We start from the raw sequence: 18,711 nt of genomic DNA, 5'->3' as shown, positions 1-18,711 counted from the left end.
ATAAATTGTTGTGCGAGGTTTATAGGTTTTCTTTTTTATTACTATTTTTACAATTTTACGGTGAATAAGAACGGACGAATTTGCGAAATTTAATTACGAGAATTAATTACAGAGAGTGTAATTTATAAAGTTTCGTAATTGTTGGAAACTTTGCAAAGTTTAAAAAAAAATAATAACGATCGAATGTATTACGAGAGTTTTCCTCGCGAAATTCGATAAAACTTTGCGAACAAGAAATTGAATTTGAAATTTTTACGTTTCATTTCATTTAAATAATTAACAACAATTATTTATCGCTATCGATTCAACATTTTCCTCGAGAGAACGAAAAATCGGTCGGAAGAGACTCATCTCTGCACGAGTTACACAATAGAGAGACGAAAGAAGAAGAAGAAGAAGAAGAAGGAAAAAAAAGGAAGACAATTTCCGGTGAGAAGAACATTTTGCATTCGTCTTATTGGCGAATATAAATTCACCTAAGATGATCTCGATGATGGAGATAGAGATAAGGATATCTACGTTGAATTGCGTTGCGTTGAACGTAATTCAAAACGTTTATGCAAAGTATAGCCCTTACGTAATCAGGAATGTAAGATAATGGGATCCAATAGATTTATTGTTGGCGAAATCTCGGGACGAAACGTTTGCGAGATCGGATCGAAACGTATACCGGGAATAAACGTGGGTTTAATCGTTTTGCGCTTGGCACTTTTCCTTTTAACAGCTCCCTCGAATCGTGGAATGTTTCTTGGAAGCGAGTTTAATCGATACTCTGACGAGAAGTTTTGCGAGGGGAATTCATAAAAATTCATAGTTGGAATATTTCACGGTATGCTTCGCGATAAGTAGATTGAGGGATATATTCAAAGTGTGTCAAATTACATCATCGTAATTTAAAAAGATAGTTATTGATAATATCTATGCAGAAATTTTACATAAAATTATACGAAACGGTCGTAATAAACGCTTATATATAATAAATCGCGGCATTCGAATAATAATAAAATAATTGTTATTGCATCATTATAATTATTCTTTCGCTCTTCAATGACAATGATAATTATTTTTTCCATAATAATCGCATCTATTGATCACTCTGCATGCACGTACGTATTCGCAAAAATATCCCATCTTTGCAAAAATAATCTTTCGCTTTAATTTAATTACGGGGAATCAAACGTCGATGTATTTCAACGCAATCACCATTTACATACCCAATTTTTCGAATTTTCGAATGCTCGAAACAGGGAAAGGATCGGGATTATATACGCGATCCCATTACCGAAACCACGGGACGTTTATTTTCGCGAACACCCTGTATGACCGTAGACGACGTGGGCCAGCGAGGAAACCGGTCTTGAGGCTCTGTTCGAGTCGTCGACTCGTGACCTTCAAAGCGGCGAAGCACGCTGCTATGCAGTTACCATGCAATATCGTGCTGCCCCCTTGAAAGCGGCCCACGAGCCTCCTTTCTCGCGTCTTTCACGGTTTGCAAACTCTATCTTCCAGCTATCTCGAGACGCTCTCTCCCCGCACGGATAGCAGTCTTGTTTTCCAACTTTGAAATACGTACGAAGCGAATATATATATATTTATATACGTAAAAGGTGTTAATATAGATTCGAGATCGTCTACGTTTTCTTCGAATGCGGATTGAAATTGCTCGATTAAATGAAACTCGAGAAATCAGTTTGGAAAGATGACTATATCGACACGGTCGGCGGGGAACGCTCGATTCCGCCACAATTCCGACGCGCCACGGAAATTACAGCGGGAACACGGTGCTTCCGTGTGCTGCGCAAAGATCCCCTCGATGGGATGGATCCTTAATTCTCAACGACCGCGAGAAAATCGTCGCTCGTTAGACGACTGCCACGTTAGACACGGTTCATTGGTTGTTTTAATCGATCATCTTTTTCCTCCATAATCGAGAAGTTAAATCGTCCGGTTTCTAAGCTTTTTCCATCGGCAAAAACTTGGGAGGAGGATTTAATATCGTATCGAGAAAACACCAATTCGGATTGATTTATTATATCGTTGTATCTGCCGGTTTATTTCTAATTATTATTTCGCGATGAACAGAAACAGAATATATTTTTATTCTGTTTTTATCTTCGAAGTATTTTGTATTATCCCCCCAATTCGAAAGTTAAAATTTTTAGAGAATTTAATCGAGTCTCTTTACGTCCTTTTCAACGTTCATAGGAATATTCCGATGTGAATATAATGTAACGATTCCAATTCCACACGATTCAATTCGCAAACATCGAAAAAGAACGATCGATCGATCCTCGAGAGTCCACCTAACCTCCGTCCATTTCAGGAACGCTAAAGGCAAAAGCCTCTGTCCGTCCGAATAAATCCCCATCGAAATGTCCAGTCAGCTTGGCATTTCGTCCTCCCTGCCGAGTCAAAACGCTGGCTCATTACCCGATCGCAATTAAAAAAAACCGTCGATCAAAGTTAAACGAGAAGAATTCAATCGATTCGTTAAATCGGCGCAGAGTGAATCGAAGTAAAAAAAAAAAAAAAAAAACAAAGAAAAGAAGAAGAAGAAGAAGAAGGAAAAAAAGGAACGAGACAAAAGTGGAGAGAACTAGGATGGAGAGAAGCGAGGATGTGAAAGACTTTAGAGTACACGTTACATCGAAACTCTCGGCTAGAGAATTCGAACTGGTATTATAGAGGGAAAAGGGGGGAGGGAGAGGAAGAGAGGAAGTTTTTTTCTTCTTTCTCTCCTTTTTTTTTTTTTTTTTTTTTTTTTTTTTTTTTTTTTGCCGAGCAAAGTTCGGCGACGCGACGAACGGACAGAAAACGGCTGAGATTTTTCGCGATGGCCGTGGTGGCTGGTATCCAGTGGGAGGACCGGTTTTACAGTGGCTTAAATCCTGTTATGCCCGCGCGAGTTGCGAGCCGCTCGCATTCACGGACACGCTTACGCAGCCACGCGCGTGTGTATACGTGTGCGTGTGGGTCGGTGTCGTTCCCTTGCTCCTCCTCGCAGTGGTCGTTGCCGTTGTCGTTGCCTCTTTCTCTCTCTCTTTCTCCCTTCCTTCTTCCTTTTTTTCCATCTCTCTCCTTTATTTTCTATTGTTTTTTCTCTACCTTCTTCTTTTTTTCCCTTCCTCTCTCTCTCTCTCTCACACACTCTCTCCTTTCCTCATCGGGCGGGCCGTTGCTGCTCCTCTCAGGACAACGTTCGGTTGGATACACGAGAGGAGAGGAAAGTTTCGAAAGGCGAAAAAATACGCGTTGGCCGGATATTATTACACGGGCGGGTCGTAAAGATCGCGCGCGAGGGGGAGCGTGAATCAGAGGGGAGGAATTTTTCTCGCGTCGATAACGACCCATTGTCCGGCCGCGCGACCGATACCCGTGAAAAAGATAGGTTTACGAGTAGGCGGCCGCGAAATTTCTCGGCCATGCGTTTTCATTACCGATTCCATCTCTTTCGTTCTGTAACCGTCGCCTGGTAACAGCGACGAGAGGGGAGGGAGAGAAAAAAGTACGGACGGAGGAACAGGCAAGTTTGGATAGAGTTATTTATAAAGTATAAGGAAAATGATCTTTCCCTTCTCCTTTTTTCTTTCTCGAAATCACTTTTGCTCGAAGATCGTGCTCGTTCGTTGCGATTCGACGATTCAAACGTCGCAGAGAGAGAGAGAGAGTGGGGGGATTGGTTGCGTATTCGACGTCTGAATACATTGTTAGCCACGATGTATCGGCACGGCACAAGTATGAAACGGCGCTATTATCCCGACGATATCTGTTGGCGCGCAACATATCCGCGCGGATCGGTCGAAAATTTCTCTGTTGTGTGCGCTCCCTTAAATGTTCCCAGGCGGCGTTCCAGACAGGATTTAACCGTCGATCGTTTGCCCGCGAAAATGCTTCGTTTACGGTGGGCAAAACGACGATTGTAAATCTCCGTTAACGCCCGCTCGAAAAGTCGACGACGACGACGACGATTCGCGTTGGAAAGATTGACGCACGCGAATTTGGAATGACGATATTGGCCACGATAATTCTCTCTTGTCGCGATACACGAATTTCGTCGAAGACTCGCGATTTTAGGTTAGAATTGATCGGCGAGAATTGTTTTGTGAATTTTTTTCGCATATCCAAATATATTGCCATATATTTTCCTAAGCGACAATTATTTCAAACGGCGTAAATGTAAATAATGGCGGTTCTAATTTGTTTCTATTCGAAGTATATTGGAATGTATTGTTCGATCGAAACGAAATAAGTTGCAGAAGAATGGGGACAGGAACAGGTTTCAATCATGGAAAATCAGCGACCGTGTAAACTTCGTTTTGGCTTCTTTGTCGGCTTTCCTCGATATTGAAACGAGAGAGAGACGAGACGCGATGGAATTAGTTGGGATTTTATGAAATATCGCGGTCGACCGATGATCCGCCGCGCACTTCCGCTTCCGTTTCAGAGTTTAAGAATCGGCAATATTACGACGAGGAAGATATATATATATATATTTTTATAAAAATTCGGGAGAGAAAATTGATTTTTTTTTAATACATCCTCGATGCGGAGATAGCACCATTTCGCTTATTTTAATACGAATAAATTGGCATCGCTTGTTTGTTTTCACGTTTCATTAATGCGTATAAACCGAGGAACGTAAACAATGATTAAACCGTGTTATAATTGTAGTTAAATTTATCTATCGCGATAAATTTAATAATTACAATAATTAGAAAATGTTGGGGGAGAGGGGGATCATCGTCATCAACCTGCTAATAACAATTCTCCGTAAAATAATATAAATACCCTCTATTCAATTTCTTTCACTTTTTGTTAACCTAACTTTTCAAATTTAATCTTGAAATTAGGTATCTCTCGATCCGAAATTTCCTTGAAAAAAAAAAAAACGTAACAGAATTGTAGAAATGATTTTATATTGCCTCGTGTTTTACGTTCGCATCATTCTTATTCAATCTTCTACTCAAACAAGACGAAGACGATTTTTCCAAATTTCGTAGCGAAACGCAGAGTTACATCGCAGTTGCGTATACAGTGAGCGAAAACAACGTCTCGACTCTTAACGTCTTCCAACACGTATATCATCGCAACTGGTTAACTCGCGCCCGTTACGTGTTTTCGTTACGCGAGCAGCCGATCCTCCTCTTCTCGCTCCTCTTCTCTCTCTCTCTCTCTCTTTCTCTCTCTCTCGCCTCCTCCTCGCTCTGACGGATGTTATTCAACGTGGCGACCACGGTCCGCCACGTTTCCGAGAAGGAAGGCGAGAACGAGGTGGGGAGGGAGGAGGAGGGGAGGCGTTGCGTGGGTGGGTGGACAGAGTTATCGCGGGGGCTGGCTGGCACCGGTTAATGGGTTTCGAGGACAGTGGCGTTACACCGCGAGATCTCACGGCCCGTCTCCCAAGAATTATGAACCCGCCTCCTCGTTTCGAAACGGATCTCTTCCGTTGCTGGCGATGATTTCGAATCGAGCCGCGCACGCAAAAAAAAGGAGAAAAGGTCACGGCTAAGACCCTCTCACCCGACTTCCGATAATAACGATTTCCCTGTCGATCGTTTTATCTCGATGGGTTACATACAATGATCGTGACGGTAATTTTTAAATAGAAAAGAAAAGAGAGGAATTATACTATTCGTGGGATTTGGGGTATTGTGGATCGAATAATATTTCGTTGGGAAGTAACGCGCGAGGAGGAAAATGCGCGCGATGAGAGTCGTTAAATTAAGCGTGACATGGAAGACGAGTGGATTGGATGGTACATGGATGGAGTGCGTGGCGTGCGGCGGAGAAGACGAGAGAGGACGCCGGCCGAGGCAGTTCCTTACGTGGAAACGAGTTTCAGCCGAAACGAAAGTAAGAGTGTGACGGTGAAAATAAAACCATCGGTATGCCACGCGAAGCGTCCAATAAATATCCGACCGACTGTTGGAAGGAAACGAGTCGTTCCTCGCCGATGAAGCGACGAGTCCGATTTTCCTATTAATTCGAAACCTGCTACGATGCTATAAATAGTAGCCAGGCGAAGCCAGCGAAAGATCCAACCTCGCTTTTTCTTCCTTCACTTTCTCCTCCCCCCTCCTTCTTCCTTTTCGCATTTCTGCTTGGAGAAAAAAAAAAAAAGAATAACGAAATATCCACAAAGGATCTGGCTTCTTCTGGTTCCCGAAAAATATTCCCATTCCAATTAAAGCTCCAAGTTCGTCGCCACCCGTTTCACCGTTTTCTTCCCCCCTCCTCCCTTACGATTTCGAACAATCGTAGCCGTTGTCGTCGCACGAGCGCTGGCCGCGAGCACAGCGCCCTCCTTTATGGCTGCGCGTATCCGAGAGACACGCGCGAAAACCCAGCCCATACATCAGGTCCGTGTACGCGGCCTCGAGGACACCGTGTGACTCACCGCGGTGACTGATTAGATACCGATCCATCTGCCGCCGCTGAACCGATATCCGCATTAATCACGTTGGATCAGCCGCGGTGATAAACGACTCGGACCTACCCTTCCTAATCATATTACCGCCGAACTTCATTCCGGCCACCCTAAAAATCCCTCTGGTGGGAGGGTGTGATACTATATTTACATACCATTAGTTTCGAATTAATAGGAACGCAGCACAGTGTGCTGTTGCTAATCCGTAATTCGTACTTAGAGATAAATAACCTCGCCTCTTCGAAAGACGTGATATTTGTATCGAATGAAAAATACGGACTTGCATACGCGAAAGGAAGAAGAAGTAGGCTTACGTAGCGAGTTGCGTCATCGATCCGCGTTAAAAATCTGGCCGGTTTCCTGGCGCGTCTGCAACGACAGAAACGAATCTGCGCGAGGTAAACGGATATATTTAGCGCGGTTGGATCGGCGAATCCCAACGCGTTCGTTGAGAATCCGCGATCCACCGTCCGATTTCTCAGCGGGTAAAAGTAACGCTAAAGGCGAAAAGATTCGAGAGAGAGAAAGAGAGAGAGAGAGAGAGAAGGAAGATTTATTGACCGTGCGAGTCGTTGTTGCTGTTTGAATTTTTCTCGGTTATTCGACATTTGTTTTTTTTTTTTTTTTTTTTTACGGTCGTTATGATGTGGGGAACAACGAGGTTTAACATCGAGGATTTGACAGAGAGGTGAAATATCTCGATTATTCTTCGGGTTAATGCACGGAGAGAGCGAGCACTCTAATGAAATACGCGTTGGACACGAGCGTGTTGGAAGGATAATTTGATTGTATTTCGTTATTTATATTTTAGATAATTTATCTATCGTTGATACGGGTGATTTGAGAAATTTTCTCGCAACGTAACGATCTCTCTCCAAGAGAAATTTGCCCGTTTAAATTCTATCCTGTAATCATATTTATCTTTTTTACATTTCTTGTAAGTATAATAAGAGAGATAAAACAGCGAGTCTCATCAAGACTTTGATTTGCAGAGAGGAAGAAAGGGGGGGATAATTCTTTTCTCCACGTTCGGATTACTAAACTCCCTCTAAATCTCTGTTATTAACTCGACGTAGTGAACGCGAATGATAAACCCGGAAACGTCTACCGTTCTTCCCGTTATCACGTTAAACGAGAAGCGATATAAGCCATTATAAAACACTCTTCAGCTCACAATAGGTATCAAATATCTCCCCCTCCCCCTCCCCCAATTTGAAATGCAAATTTGCATGGAAAGGAATTCATTCGAAAATCTGGTCGCGCATTCGGATACCCGATAAAATTCCACGATTGCGATATGTTAATAGGCACGTATCAACCGAACGCAAATCGTGCGTTAACGTTGCACGAGCCGAGCCAGAAATTTTTGAAAGAGTTGAGGGGAAAAAAGGGAGAGAGAGAGAGAGAGAGAGAAGGAGGGGCGGAGGAGGGGATAAAAAAGAAAATGGCAAAGTCGTATTGGAGTGAAAGGAAACCACGTGGAATGTACTGTACGGGGAATAAGATAAAAACGTAACGGTGGAGAATTTGCATCGTTAGCGATAATCGTTTGCTTTCACGTCACATGCAATGAACGATGGTAGACTTTTAAACGGGGCGCAAACGGTGGCGTGGTGTGATTCTAATGGGGACGATAAAGAAATTTCTTTGATAGAGTATCGCGCGCTATATCGAATAGCTTCGATTGAATTGAAACGGGTTAATTTGGCGAAAGGATAATGTATAATCGTAAGAACGGATGTAAATTTTTTTATCGACCGTGGAAGAAGCTAAACGATTAATTTATTTAATTGTGACACAATTATAGATTGATATTGTCATCAATGTTATTAAAATTAAATATATGTATACGTACTGATCTGTCTCTTAATGAAAGGAACGAGACATTACAAGAAGAATATTAAATTACTGTCTATATATCGTATGAGTATATCGTAAGAGTGAAGTTGACTTTCAGAAAGAATGTTGCTATAACATGTTCTATATGTACGTTTATCGTGGAAGAAGAAATAAATTTAGTTAGTTAGAATATCACATGTTGTACTATGTTTATACGTGTAACCTCAATCGAAACTTTGGTATACTTATAGTACTAGTGTGCTATATCACTGTAATGAAAATCGTATCGAAGTTCTTGAGTATTGCTATCCCATGCTATATACAATCCAATTCTAACGCAACTGATTTGTAGGTAGAATATTACTATACGTTATACCCTTAATACGAATGCCAATAAACTTCTAAGTAGAGCATTACTATATACACTTTCACTCTGAACTTGAAATTTATAGACTCAATGTGTTGCTATACCGTACAATTATAAATAAATTGGAGGATTTTTTTAATTAAATATTAATTAGTCAATTAATATTCGCTTGTTTTATTATATTCAATTTATAACTGCATTATAAACAAAGTTTTTTTAATCTAATAATCGAAAACGAAGGTTTCGGACTTAGTTTTTGAAAATAAGAACGAGATCTTTGATATTTCTTACGCGCGAGAAATTTGTATCTCCGTTACTTTCCCGCGCTTTTATATCCCTAGTATTGTGCGCGCGCATCTCGGCATGTACGCATGCTCGTACGCGATATCTGGGTTATATAATTCTTTCGAAGGCTTCAGTTTTAATTAGTCCAAAAAAAAATATATATATATATATATAAAGAGGTATAATTAAATATTTTTTTTTTAACAAATCATAAATTTAAAGAAAAGATATTAATTACACGTGATATTTCGATATTTCCGATTTAGAAAAATTATAGATAAATATAAGATTTGAATGAAATAAAATTAAAATTAATGTTTGTTCATTTGTTTTGATTACATACACAGGATTATTGATTATATATAATTATTATATTTGATATTGCATTTGAAAGATGTAAGATTATTCATATTTTAATGCAAAAATTACAAAATAATAAATGCACACTTGATAACATATTGAAATTGAAGATTTTTTTTTCAACCGCAAATTGTAATTAATTCGCGTTGAGGAAGGAAATAAATATTCAAGTGATCCTGTTAAACCATAAAAACGTTCTTCAAATTTGAAACGTTTTGCTGAATCAGATTTGCTTGCATTTCATATGGATTGTAGGAACTCAATATCGGACAATATTTAAATGTTCTGGCAAATGTATATTCATCAAACAAATAAAAATAAAATAATAAAAAAAAAAAAAAAAAAGAAGAGGAAAAAAACGGAGAAAGAAACGAAAAAATATGCCACAAAACAATATAGTCACGAGCACATTATAAATCTAAATTCGGCGTAACTTCGTTTAAATTTCCAATTTCTTTCTCGTTGTCGACGATGATGAATTCGAAATGTAAATTTACTTCTTTGACACGCTTTCGTATTAGAATTATTATTGTGCAGAACGTTCAAAGTCGTTTCCTAAATTTGTTTCCGAAATAAAAATATTTTTTTTTATATTTCTACGATTATTCTAATTCATTCGTTCGTTTTTTTTTCTTTTTACACTAATATCTAGAAAAAATTATTTTTTTCTCCATTTAATAAAATTTCATATCGGAATTTCGTTACTCGTTTCAAGGTTTTACACAATTACTCCTTGTATCCGCAAATCTACGTTCAATTTCTCAAAAGTATATTGCATCAAGTTCGCCGGAAATATTCCATCTATCGCTATCGACTCGTATTTCCCGATAATTTATAATTATCCAAGAAATTTTCTCCTCACCGTGGAATCCAACAATTTTCAAGGTAATCGAACGATTACTCCGCGTGGAGGAAATACAATTCGTCGACGATTCGAGCAGCAGAGTCCAATTGACTCCAGTAGTCATCCAATAAACGAAAAAACCTTGATCCATCTGTCCGATCGACCATCTTCCTCTCCTTTTTAGCCGACTTAATATAGAAACCCGGCAAGGAACCAATTAAGACTTCAAAGGTTCCTTTCGAGGCAAAGGAACGTCACTATGGAACAATAAGAAACGTGATTAGAAAAGTTTGCCAAGAGAAAGAGAGAGAAAGAGAGAGAGAGAAAGCTAGCGCTCATCGTAGTTCTACGAAATATTTAGAGTTAATATAGAGAGAATCTTGTTGTTGTTGTCGTCGTCGTCGTCGTAACAGATTTTTACTTGTTTTAATCAAAAACACGTACGTACTCTCTTTGAAGAGGAAAAAAAAAAAAAAAAAAAGTTGTCGTAAAGTGTTCACATTTAGAAGAAATTCGAAAGTGGGTCGAAACCCATCTTGTATGTATCCTTCTTCCAACAATTTTATTTTATCTCTCAAGTTTTACCGGACAAAAGAAGAGGGGAGAAGATTGTTCCGATTGGTTGACTTATACTTCTGATCAATTACCAAGTATCGGTAAAGATCGTGGAAGGATAGAAGAAAAAGAAGAAACCGTCCTACGGCTTCTAAATTCCTCGAAACGACCGGCTGAAAAACACACAGGCTATTTTTTTCTCCCTCTTTTTACTTTTTGAAATTCTCGTCCAATTCGTTCAACCGCGTGTATCGAATAATAAAAAGAATAAAACGGAGAACACATTTTACACAACGAATATAATTTATTACACCTGATCGATCGAATCGCGTTTAAACGTTCGAGCAACAAATTCCTTCGTTTCTTCTTCCGATCTTCCCGCTCTAATGTATAAATTTCCATTCACTGGGCTCGCCTGTGACGACAATAATGGCCGCTCGAGTATCGCCAGGCGGCGGAGAGGAGAGGTGTTCGTTTCGCATCGAAACGGGAGCAGGCTGCGCGCGTTGAATCAATGCGATCCCCGTCATCCGTCACGGGATTCTATGATGATTATCCAGCGACGAAATGTGATTATTGGACAGAGTCAGCACACGGCGCAGGATGGCCGGGTACGTGTCAGTGACCAGCGTGACTCGATCAGCACACGCGGAACAACGCGTATACAGGTCGGTGGACGCCGAGCAGTGAAACAATTCTTTCCCTCCCTCTCTCTCCCTCTCATTCGCGCCCAATGTTCCACTGCATTTTATTGCATTTGCATGGGTACACGTATACACTCCCGGCGCATGTGACCGACGATCGTTAAAGAGTGCTGCTCGGCTTCCCACGGTAACCTAGCCGACGACAACGAGCCTCCACGACTCGTTCTTCGACCACGTCTTAAGGGGGTAACTTTAACTAGGTTTCTCACGATTTTTAGGAAATATTGGAATTATATGGAAAATATATTTATACGGTTTATTAGAAATTTGGGATCGTGGTATATATTTCGTTGTTGGGTACTGGTATTATTATAAAATTTAATATGAAATCTACATCTTACGTAGCAGTGAATTTCCATCGTTGACCTGTTCAACAGCTTTAGCTATTTTCCATCGCTCGAGTCTCCTCTTGTTTCTATCTCTCTCTCTCTCGCTCTCTCTTCTTTCTCTCCTGAACGATTGTCGAAGGAACTGGCCGGCCGTCCCCCCCCAACGATTATCGACTTGTCGATATCGGTGGCCTTGTTATCAGCGATTTCTAGTCTCCTGCTACACGTAGCATAGTTCATTCTATATACTCATCGGTTTTCATACGGAACGATGTCATTCGCTTCTTGGAACGCTTCTTTCTATATCCACCCTCTTAAATACTCATCGACTATTCCCTTCGTTTCTCGGAATTTTACCTCCAAGTTTTAATAACGCTCGCCGCTTATGCACCGTGCTCGTTTACGATCCGCCATCGAGTCCCCCGCGACTTCTTTCCTTTCCTTGGATTTTATACCCCTTTTCACGAAAAGAGTTCTCTTCTCGCGATAACGGTGTTCCGGCGAACGTTATAGCGTTGATAAAAGCATCGAGAGCGCGACGTTCGACGTTGTTTCGATGTTCGTTACTTGATATTTCATTGTTGTTATTATACAAGTAACGTACGCTTTTGGTTAAAAATTAATAATCTCTGCTGAAATTTCACGTGATGATTCGTGAAAGTATATACATATAATCTTTCCTACTTGAAAAAAGAAAATTAAATTATAGAGATTAAAGGCATTAAATAATACCATTAAGTGGCGTGGAGCTTCGTGAACCGATCGCGTCCGATGATTGCCGAGTGGAGCCGAAGTCGGGCCGCCTCTCACATACGCGTCTCGAATTTCAAACTTTCGTGATCTCGAACGGTACGAGTTTAATATCCTCGACCGCTTAATATTTCAGCTAGCTAGAAATATTATTAAATACAGACGCATTATTCTTAAAAATTAAAGATTCCCGATCAAATATAGAATTCTATATCGATTACAGCACAGCACAGATCGAGTTTCAAAACCGATCGTTTTCGAAGCCAAAAAACTTTTTCACTTTCCACGCGATTCTTTCGTCGAAGTCGAGTGCGGAACGGTCGTAGCGCAACTTCCTCGTAACTATCGTTAACCAACGTTAACGATTATCGACCCCCGATATCGTGTGCCCACATAACTATCGCCTCTCTTACGTACGTGTGCGCACTACGTATTAACTTGGTTGGAATCGGGCTTTAATGTCGTTTACAAACTACCGGCCATACGCGTCCACGTTCCTCCGCTTCGAAATCGTTAAAGCGCTCCGCCTTTCCTACGGTTTGCCCACTCTTTCGTTACGATTTTCATGGATCGTATTCGGGCACTCGAACGATCCAAGTTTCGTTGCGCAATTTTATTTTTCATTTCGTTCAATAATAGGGAATAATTATTATTACGTGTATATATATATGTACATGTGGGATCAAATAGCAATTTTTATCGAGGAATATTTAGCTTTTCGTTAAAACGAGAAAATATGAACGAAGATTCGCACTTTGTGCTTCAATTGCAAGTTATATCCAGATTATACAAAGATAAGGAAAAATTATATATTTCGTATCTAGTTTAATCGATGAATTTTATTTATTGAACTCGTTTGATAAAGAGAAATTGCGTTAAAAATTTCGAATACCGAGAAATAATAGAGAGAATTGAAAAGTTATCGATATTTTACTAATCTTATCGAGTAGCTCGCTTATCGAAATTATATGTTATATAATTATTATGGTTATTTATAACAATTGTAAAAATTCTTATCGATCGTGTTTATTTCTTTTTGTTGCAGGTAAGCGAAGAAAAATTCGATTAAAGTGTATTGATCAGATATCCTCAATAAGAGGTAAGATATTAATTTACTATCTTATCGATGCTGCCATAATTGACAAAATTTTTAAATAGACAAGACAAGACTTTACTTTAATCCCTTTTTTAATTCCTGCCTATCATTTCCTACTTGAGATTCTTTTTTCACTCTCTTCCCAAAAAGATCGAATTAATCCTTGCTCACTTCGCTTATTCAGTTGAAAAATTTCGTATCGAAATTTCGAAAGTTTCAGTCGGACAAATTTTATATATCCGCCCCCGACTTTACGATCCCGGGAAGCAATATTCCTGTACTGTATATTTTATCAGTAGCCAACCCTTCGCACTCGAACCGTGTGGCAAAACTTCTCCAAACCTATTCCTATCGGACGAATATAAAATAAGTGCGCGAGGGCCATTAGGAAGCAGCGTTACGAAGGGCTGATCGTATGCGCACCTGCTGTCGGGCCCCTCTTCCGCCATTTTCCTTCGTCTCCGTTTCACTCGCAGTCCCTCCTCCCCTCCCGCCCCTCTCTCCCTCTCTCTCTCCTCCCTCGTGCGCCCCTTCTCGTCGCCGAGCAAATGATTTGATTAGAGAACAATGGCTTTCCATTAACAATCCTGTCTCTCCTTTCACCCTTCCTGGCCATCCCGCGGTGCGGTGTCTGTCAGCTGACTGCCGACCCTCCCCTCCTCCTCCTCCCCCGACCACGAAACGCTCTCTCCGACGTCGGCTGCGAAAATCGCGGTGGCCACGCGGTAGAAATTCTGCCCGAAAATCCTGCCTGTCTGTCTCTCTCCCCCCTCCTCCTCGAGGAATCTCGCCTCGTGGTTGATGGAGTTAGATAAATACGCGCGGAAGCGGCCCCGCCGTCGTTCGTCCGCCACGTCGGGGATTACGGCCGGTTCGCGTGAAGTTTTGCGGGGGCGAAATTGCGCGCTCGAAAAGAAGGAGAGAAGGATGTTCGCGTTGCCTCGGAGGGTTAGAAATTTTTGGGAATTTTTTGATCGGTTATCACGTGTTTTTTCGTTATTGAAATTAGGAAAGGGGGAGAGGGGAGTGGTAAATTGAGTATTTTTCTTTCTTTTTTTTTTTTTTTTTCTTTCGAATAATTATACTTGATATACTGGTCAGTTTTATGGGAACAAGAGAAATTTTTAGATATTGTGTCTTTTTTGATCTAAAAATTAGGAAAGGGGGGATGATAGGTCGAGATATTTCTTATTTTCTTTTCTTTTTTGGAATAATTATATTTCACTTGGTCAGTTTTATGGAAAATAAGTTATGGGAATAAGAGAAATTTTTAAATCGGTCATTATGTCTGAGAGTGGTAGGACGAGATATTTCTTGTTTTCCTTCCCTTTTTTTTTTTTTTTTTTTTTGGAATAATTATATTTCACTTGGTTTTGCTTTATGGATTTGCATATATTAATCGAAGATAACGAAATGGAGATGATAGTTAGAGTGGAATGACAAGAAGAAGTAAAACCAATAAAACGAGGAGAATTATTATTATTATTATTATTATTATTATTATTATTATAGGACTGTAATTGATATTACCATTAGTTAAGATCGTATTAAACGATTAAAGTAAATTTATCGTGTAAATCGATTCGATTACGCTTTCGCTCACTGCGAGCTATAGTTGCACATTTTAATGATAAAATTACTCTCTTAGGAGTAATTTCCGCGGCTGAAGAAAAATCTAAATTACTTTTCGACGAACGACAGCAGGATTGATCGCAGCATTATTAACAGTAATAAAGATCGGATTCTCGATCCTTATATTCGTCGTATCCTCGTGGATCGACGATTCCGCGAGTGATCGAATAATAATGGCGAAATTTCTTCTTTTTTCTTTTTTCTCTCTCCTCCTCCTTCTATTTCTGGCGCGGCGATTCGTTGAAATTTCACTCGGCGGGAGAGCGGTTAATCGGGAAGCCCTGTTGAGGAAATAGGTTATCGATCCCAGTGGACAGTGATTCGTTTTGACAATGCATCGAGAAGTGACGTCGCGATACCCGGCTCGCGATAACAGAAACAAATTTCCTACGCCATTTGCAGCGGCCGCCTGTTCTGCGTGCGGTTTTCATCAACATTCGGACTGACGTTTGAATCAGCCGCTATTTTTTCCATACACGCTGCCTGCCCTGTCTGTCTCTTTAATACGCGTACGTTCGAGCTTCTTGGGCCCGCGACGAGAGAGAGAGAGAGAGAGAGAGAGAGAGAGTTTAATTTACGAGCGTCGATTCACCCAGTTGAGTCGAGAAGATTTCATCGTCTTTTGATCCTCTTAATGGGCAATTTATTTTTCATGGCTCGCGCGTTTATCTTTTATAAAAGATGGGAAGAGCAGGATGGAGGGAATCTCGTCTTATCAAAACCTGTCCCACCAAAACCCACTTTTGTTCGATTCGAATCGTTTCGCCGAATGAGACGTGTTCTGTACGCCCGCTGCTCTCTTCTTTTTTCCGCTCTGTTCTCGTCCTCGGCTCTTCGATTTATCCAGCCACGCGATTGCAGTCACATTGTTCACGCGCCGTTCGTTTCCTCGATACACAACCTTCTCCTTCCCCTTCGCGGAAATATTCGCGCGATTGCGAAAGAGGATGGCGAAATGAATATTCGTGCCAGATGGAGGGAATTCATTTCGCGTCTCCTGTGCTATTTCTACGAATATTTCGCGCGTTCCGATATTTATTTTCCCGTTACGCGTTATTTCGTGTAATATTTGTCGAGATTTATATTTATCGTATTTAGTACGTTTTGTAATCGTTGCCTATATCCAGAAATGGCTGTATCGAAAGTGGTTTGTACATTTGTACACGTAGATGTGTTACGTAGACCAGTGTAGATGTCGTCCTGGAGTTTTCACCGGTCACGTGATCGTAATCAACATGGCCGTCTTGAAGTCTCGCGAATAGTCTCTATAAAATATTTTTATTCAGGATATTACGAATCACGAACAACAGGGAGAAAAATAAACTAAAAAGAAACTTGAATTTCTGTTGTCTAATTTTGAAGTTGCGAACTTATTATAATATAATATATTCTCAAGATATTCGAAGATATTTCTAGGCTTGAATTCGTAAAAATTGATCTCGGCCAACAATACTTCCAAGATATCAAATGTGTTCACTGTCGCCATTCACAATTCTGCGCAATTTGTAGGTGGTTACGCTGGTTGAAAGTTGCGCAAAATGAATAAGAAATTCATGAGTGAAGATTTCAAGATAATCCCAAATCCCTGTCCCCACGTTTGCATTAACATTCTGAGGACACTGTTTCCTGACGAAATTAGTCGCGTTATTAGGAACAGTTGCATTATTACAGTATGTGCACAGTTTGTTTGCCGCATTAGGAGAGTTTCTCGTCGTCCTCGTCGCAGAGAGAGAGAGAGAGAGAGAGAGAAAGAGGAGAGCCCGGCGTGCCGTGTGCCGACTTAATCTTGATTCGCGACAGGATTGTCGAGCGCATTATCGCCGGCTTATATATTTCGCGCTGCGCCACTCAGATTAGCAGACGACGAAATCACTTCACGGCGAGTCGTTAAGTGAATCGCTAAGTAAACGCTGCTTGCTCAAGGACGTGCGTAAATATTGTACCCGTTCTGCAAACACATCAATGCAAAGCGACAGATTTCCTTCTTCTCCTTCTTTCAGCAACCAGATTCGCCATGCTTGTTCCACATCTTCCTCTAAATATTCCCCTTCTCTTAATCTTTGATTTATCCTCTCCTTTACACCGTTTCCCCGAACAGAGGGAGAAAGATTTAACTCCCAAACTCCTCAACTCGTTTTCGTTATTGATTTTGTTTCTTTTCAAATTTATTATTATTATTATTATTATTATTATTCCTCCTCTCCTCAATAAACAAACAACAGTCGTTTCAAAAAACGCTTTTTCGAAACGAGTTATTCCTTTCCGATCCGGTGTGATCGGTAATACTATCAACCCACGAGCGGAAAAAGGAAATATTCCCGATTGGCTAGGCCCGATCTCTAGTTCATCATAGTGAAAAATGTGCACGGCCATAGAGGCACGGCGGTCGAACGAGCGTTTCGCAATTCAGACAATGGGCCTCCTCCCCCTCCCCTTCCCCTCCACCCCCCGGTTGTCGGAGGCCATTCGTAATTTCGAATCGCGTTAAGTGTCAACCGATTTCGCATTTGCCCCCGCGCTGTCAGTTATTACCGAACAGAACTATGATGCAGCCGACAGTGTAAATAATTCAAAGCTCAATTACGTAAATTGCGAGGCAACGTGTGTGTGTGTGTGTGTGTGTGTGTGTGTGTCCCTCTTGCCCTGTCTATCTCTCTCTCTCTCTCTCTCTCTCGTTACGCCTCGTTCACCCTCTATCTCCCCATCTCTCGTTCGCGACCTCTGCGATACTAATAACTAGTTTCACGAGGGTAGTTTTCACGCGTTAAAAAATTCGCGCGTCTCGTTTCTATTTTCATCGATGAATAGCGGCGAACGAGCTCCACCGTGCGTTTATGGATCCGTGTGTGTGTGTGTGTGTGTGCACCGTGCGAGATTAAAAATCGGTGCACGATCGGTGTCGGCATCTCTTTTGTATAATTCGAAAACGCGGGGGAAAAAGAAGAGTTTTCCAACGGTATTCGAGAACTCTTTTTTGACCTTTTTTTTTTTTTCTCTCCTTCCCTTTCGCGACTCGGTTTGATATTTTGCGGCTTGCGTTTTTTCCCTTTCTTTCGAACGATTTATCAACCGATCCGTTTTTTTTTTATAACTCGAGAGCGTTCCCCATTCAAGGAGGTGGTGGTTGAAAACGCCCCTCTCTCTTCCCCTTTTTACATGAGTCACGATGGAAATTAAAGGGTTGTTTAGGAGGCGCTGTGGAGGGAGATGTACCGTGATCAACCGATCGCTTGTCTCCGAAAAGCCGGAGGGAGAGCTCGAGCAACTCTCTTCGAAAGGTCGATTTGCAAAGATTGAATATAATTTCGCGATACTATTTCACATTTTATCGATTCGATCCACGTTACACGCTACTTTCGTTGAACGATTACACCGAAATCGGTGGAGAGAGAAAGATTGCTATATTAATAACGGATTGCTACACAACAGTCCCCTATGAAGCAAGGGAAAAGAGTCTAATCCCCCGTTGCTATTGCCAAACCGTTACGGGAACCTAACCGCTGCAAAGATTAATTTCGAGGAG

General features: G+C 40.9%; 1 protein-coding gene across 5 annotated transcripts in view; it reads left to right on the top strand.

Annotated features, from left to right (window-relative positions):
- Window positions 1–18,711, top strand: part of LOC147656836 (protein muscleblind-like) — a 229,588-nt gene that overhangs the window by 59,015 nt on the left and 151,862 nt on the right. Inside the window, exon 4 of one of the 5 annotated variants that reach the window (XM_086913473.1) lies at window positions 13,506–13,544. The exons of the other annotated variants lie outside the window; for them this stretch is intronic. Coding sequence (XP_086769599.1) covers window positions 13,506–13,529 — 24 coding nt within the window. The 3' untranslated portion in view covers window positions 13,530–13,544. Of the gene's footprint in view, window positions 1–13,505; window positions 13,545–18,711 lie in introns of those variants that run through there. 5 annotated transcript variants of the gene reach the window in all.

Source organism: Apis florea, unplaced genomic scaffold, assembly GCF_048593485.1.
Source record: "Apis florea isolate Af1SG1 unplaced genomic scaffold, ASM4859348v1 contig_3496_pilon, whole genome shotgun sequence".
Taxonomy (NCBI): Eukaryota; Metazoa; Arthropoda; class Insecta; order Hymenoptera; family Apidae; genus Apis; species Apis florea.
The sequence above is the reverse complement of the archived record's forward strand: the minus strand, read 5'-3'. Positions and strand labels throughout refer to the sequence as shown.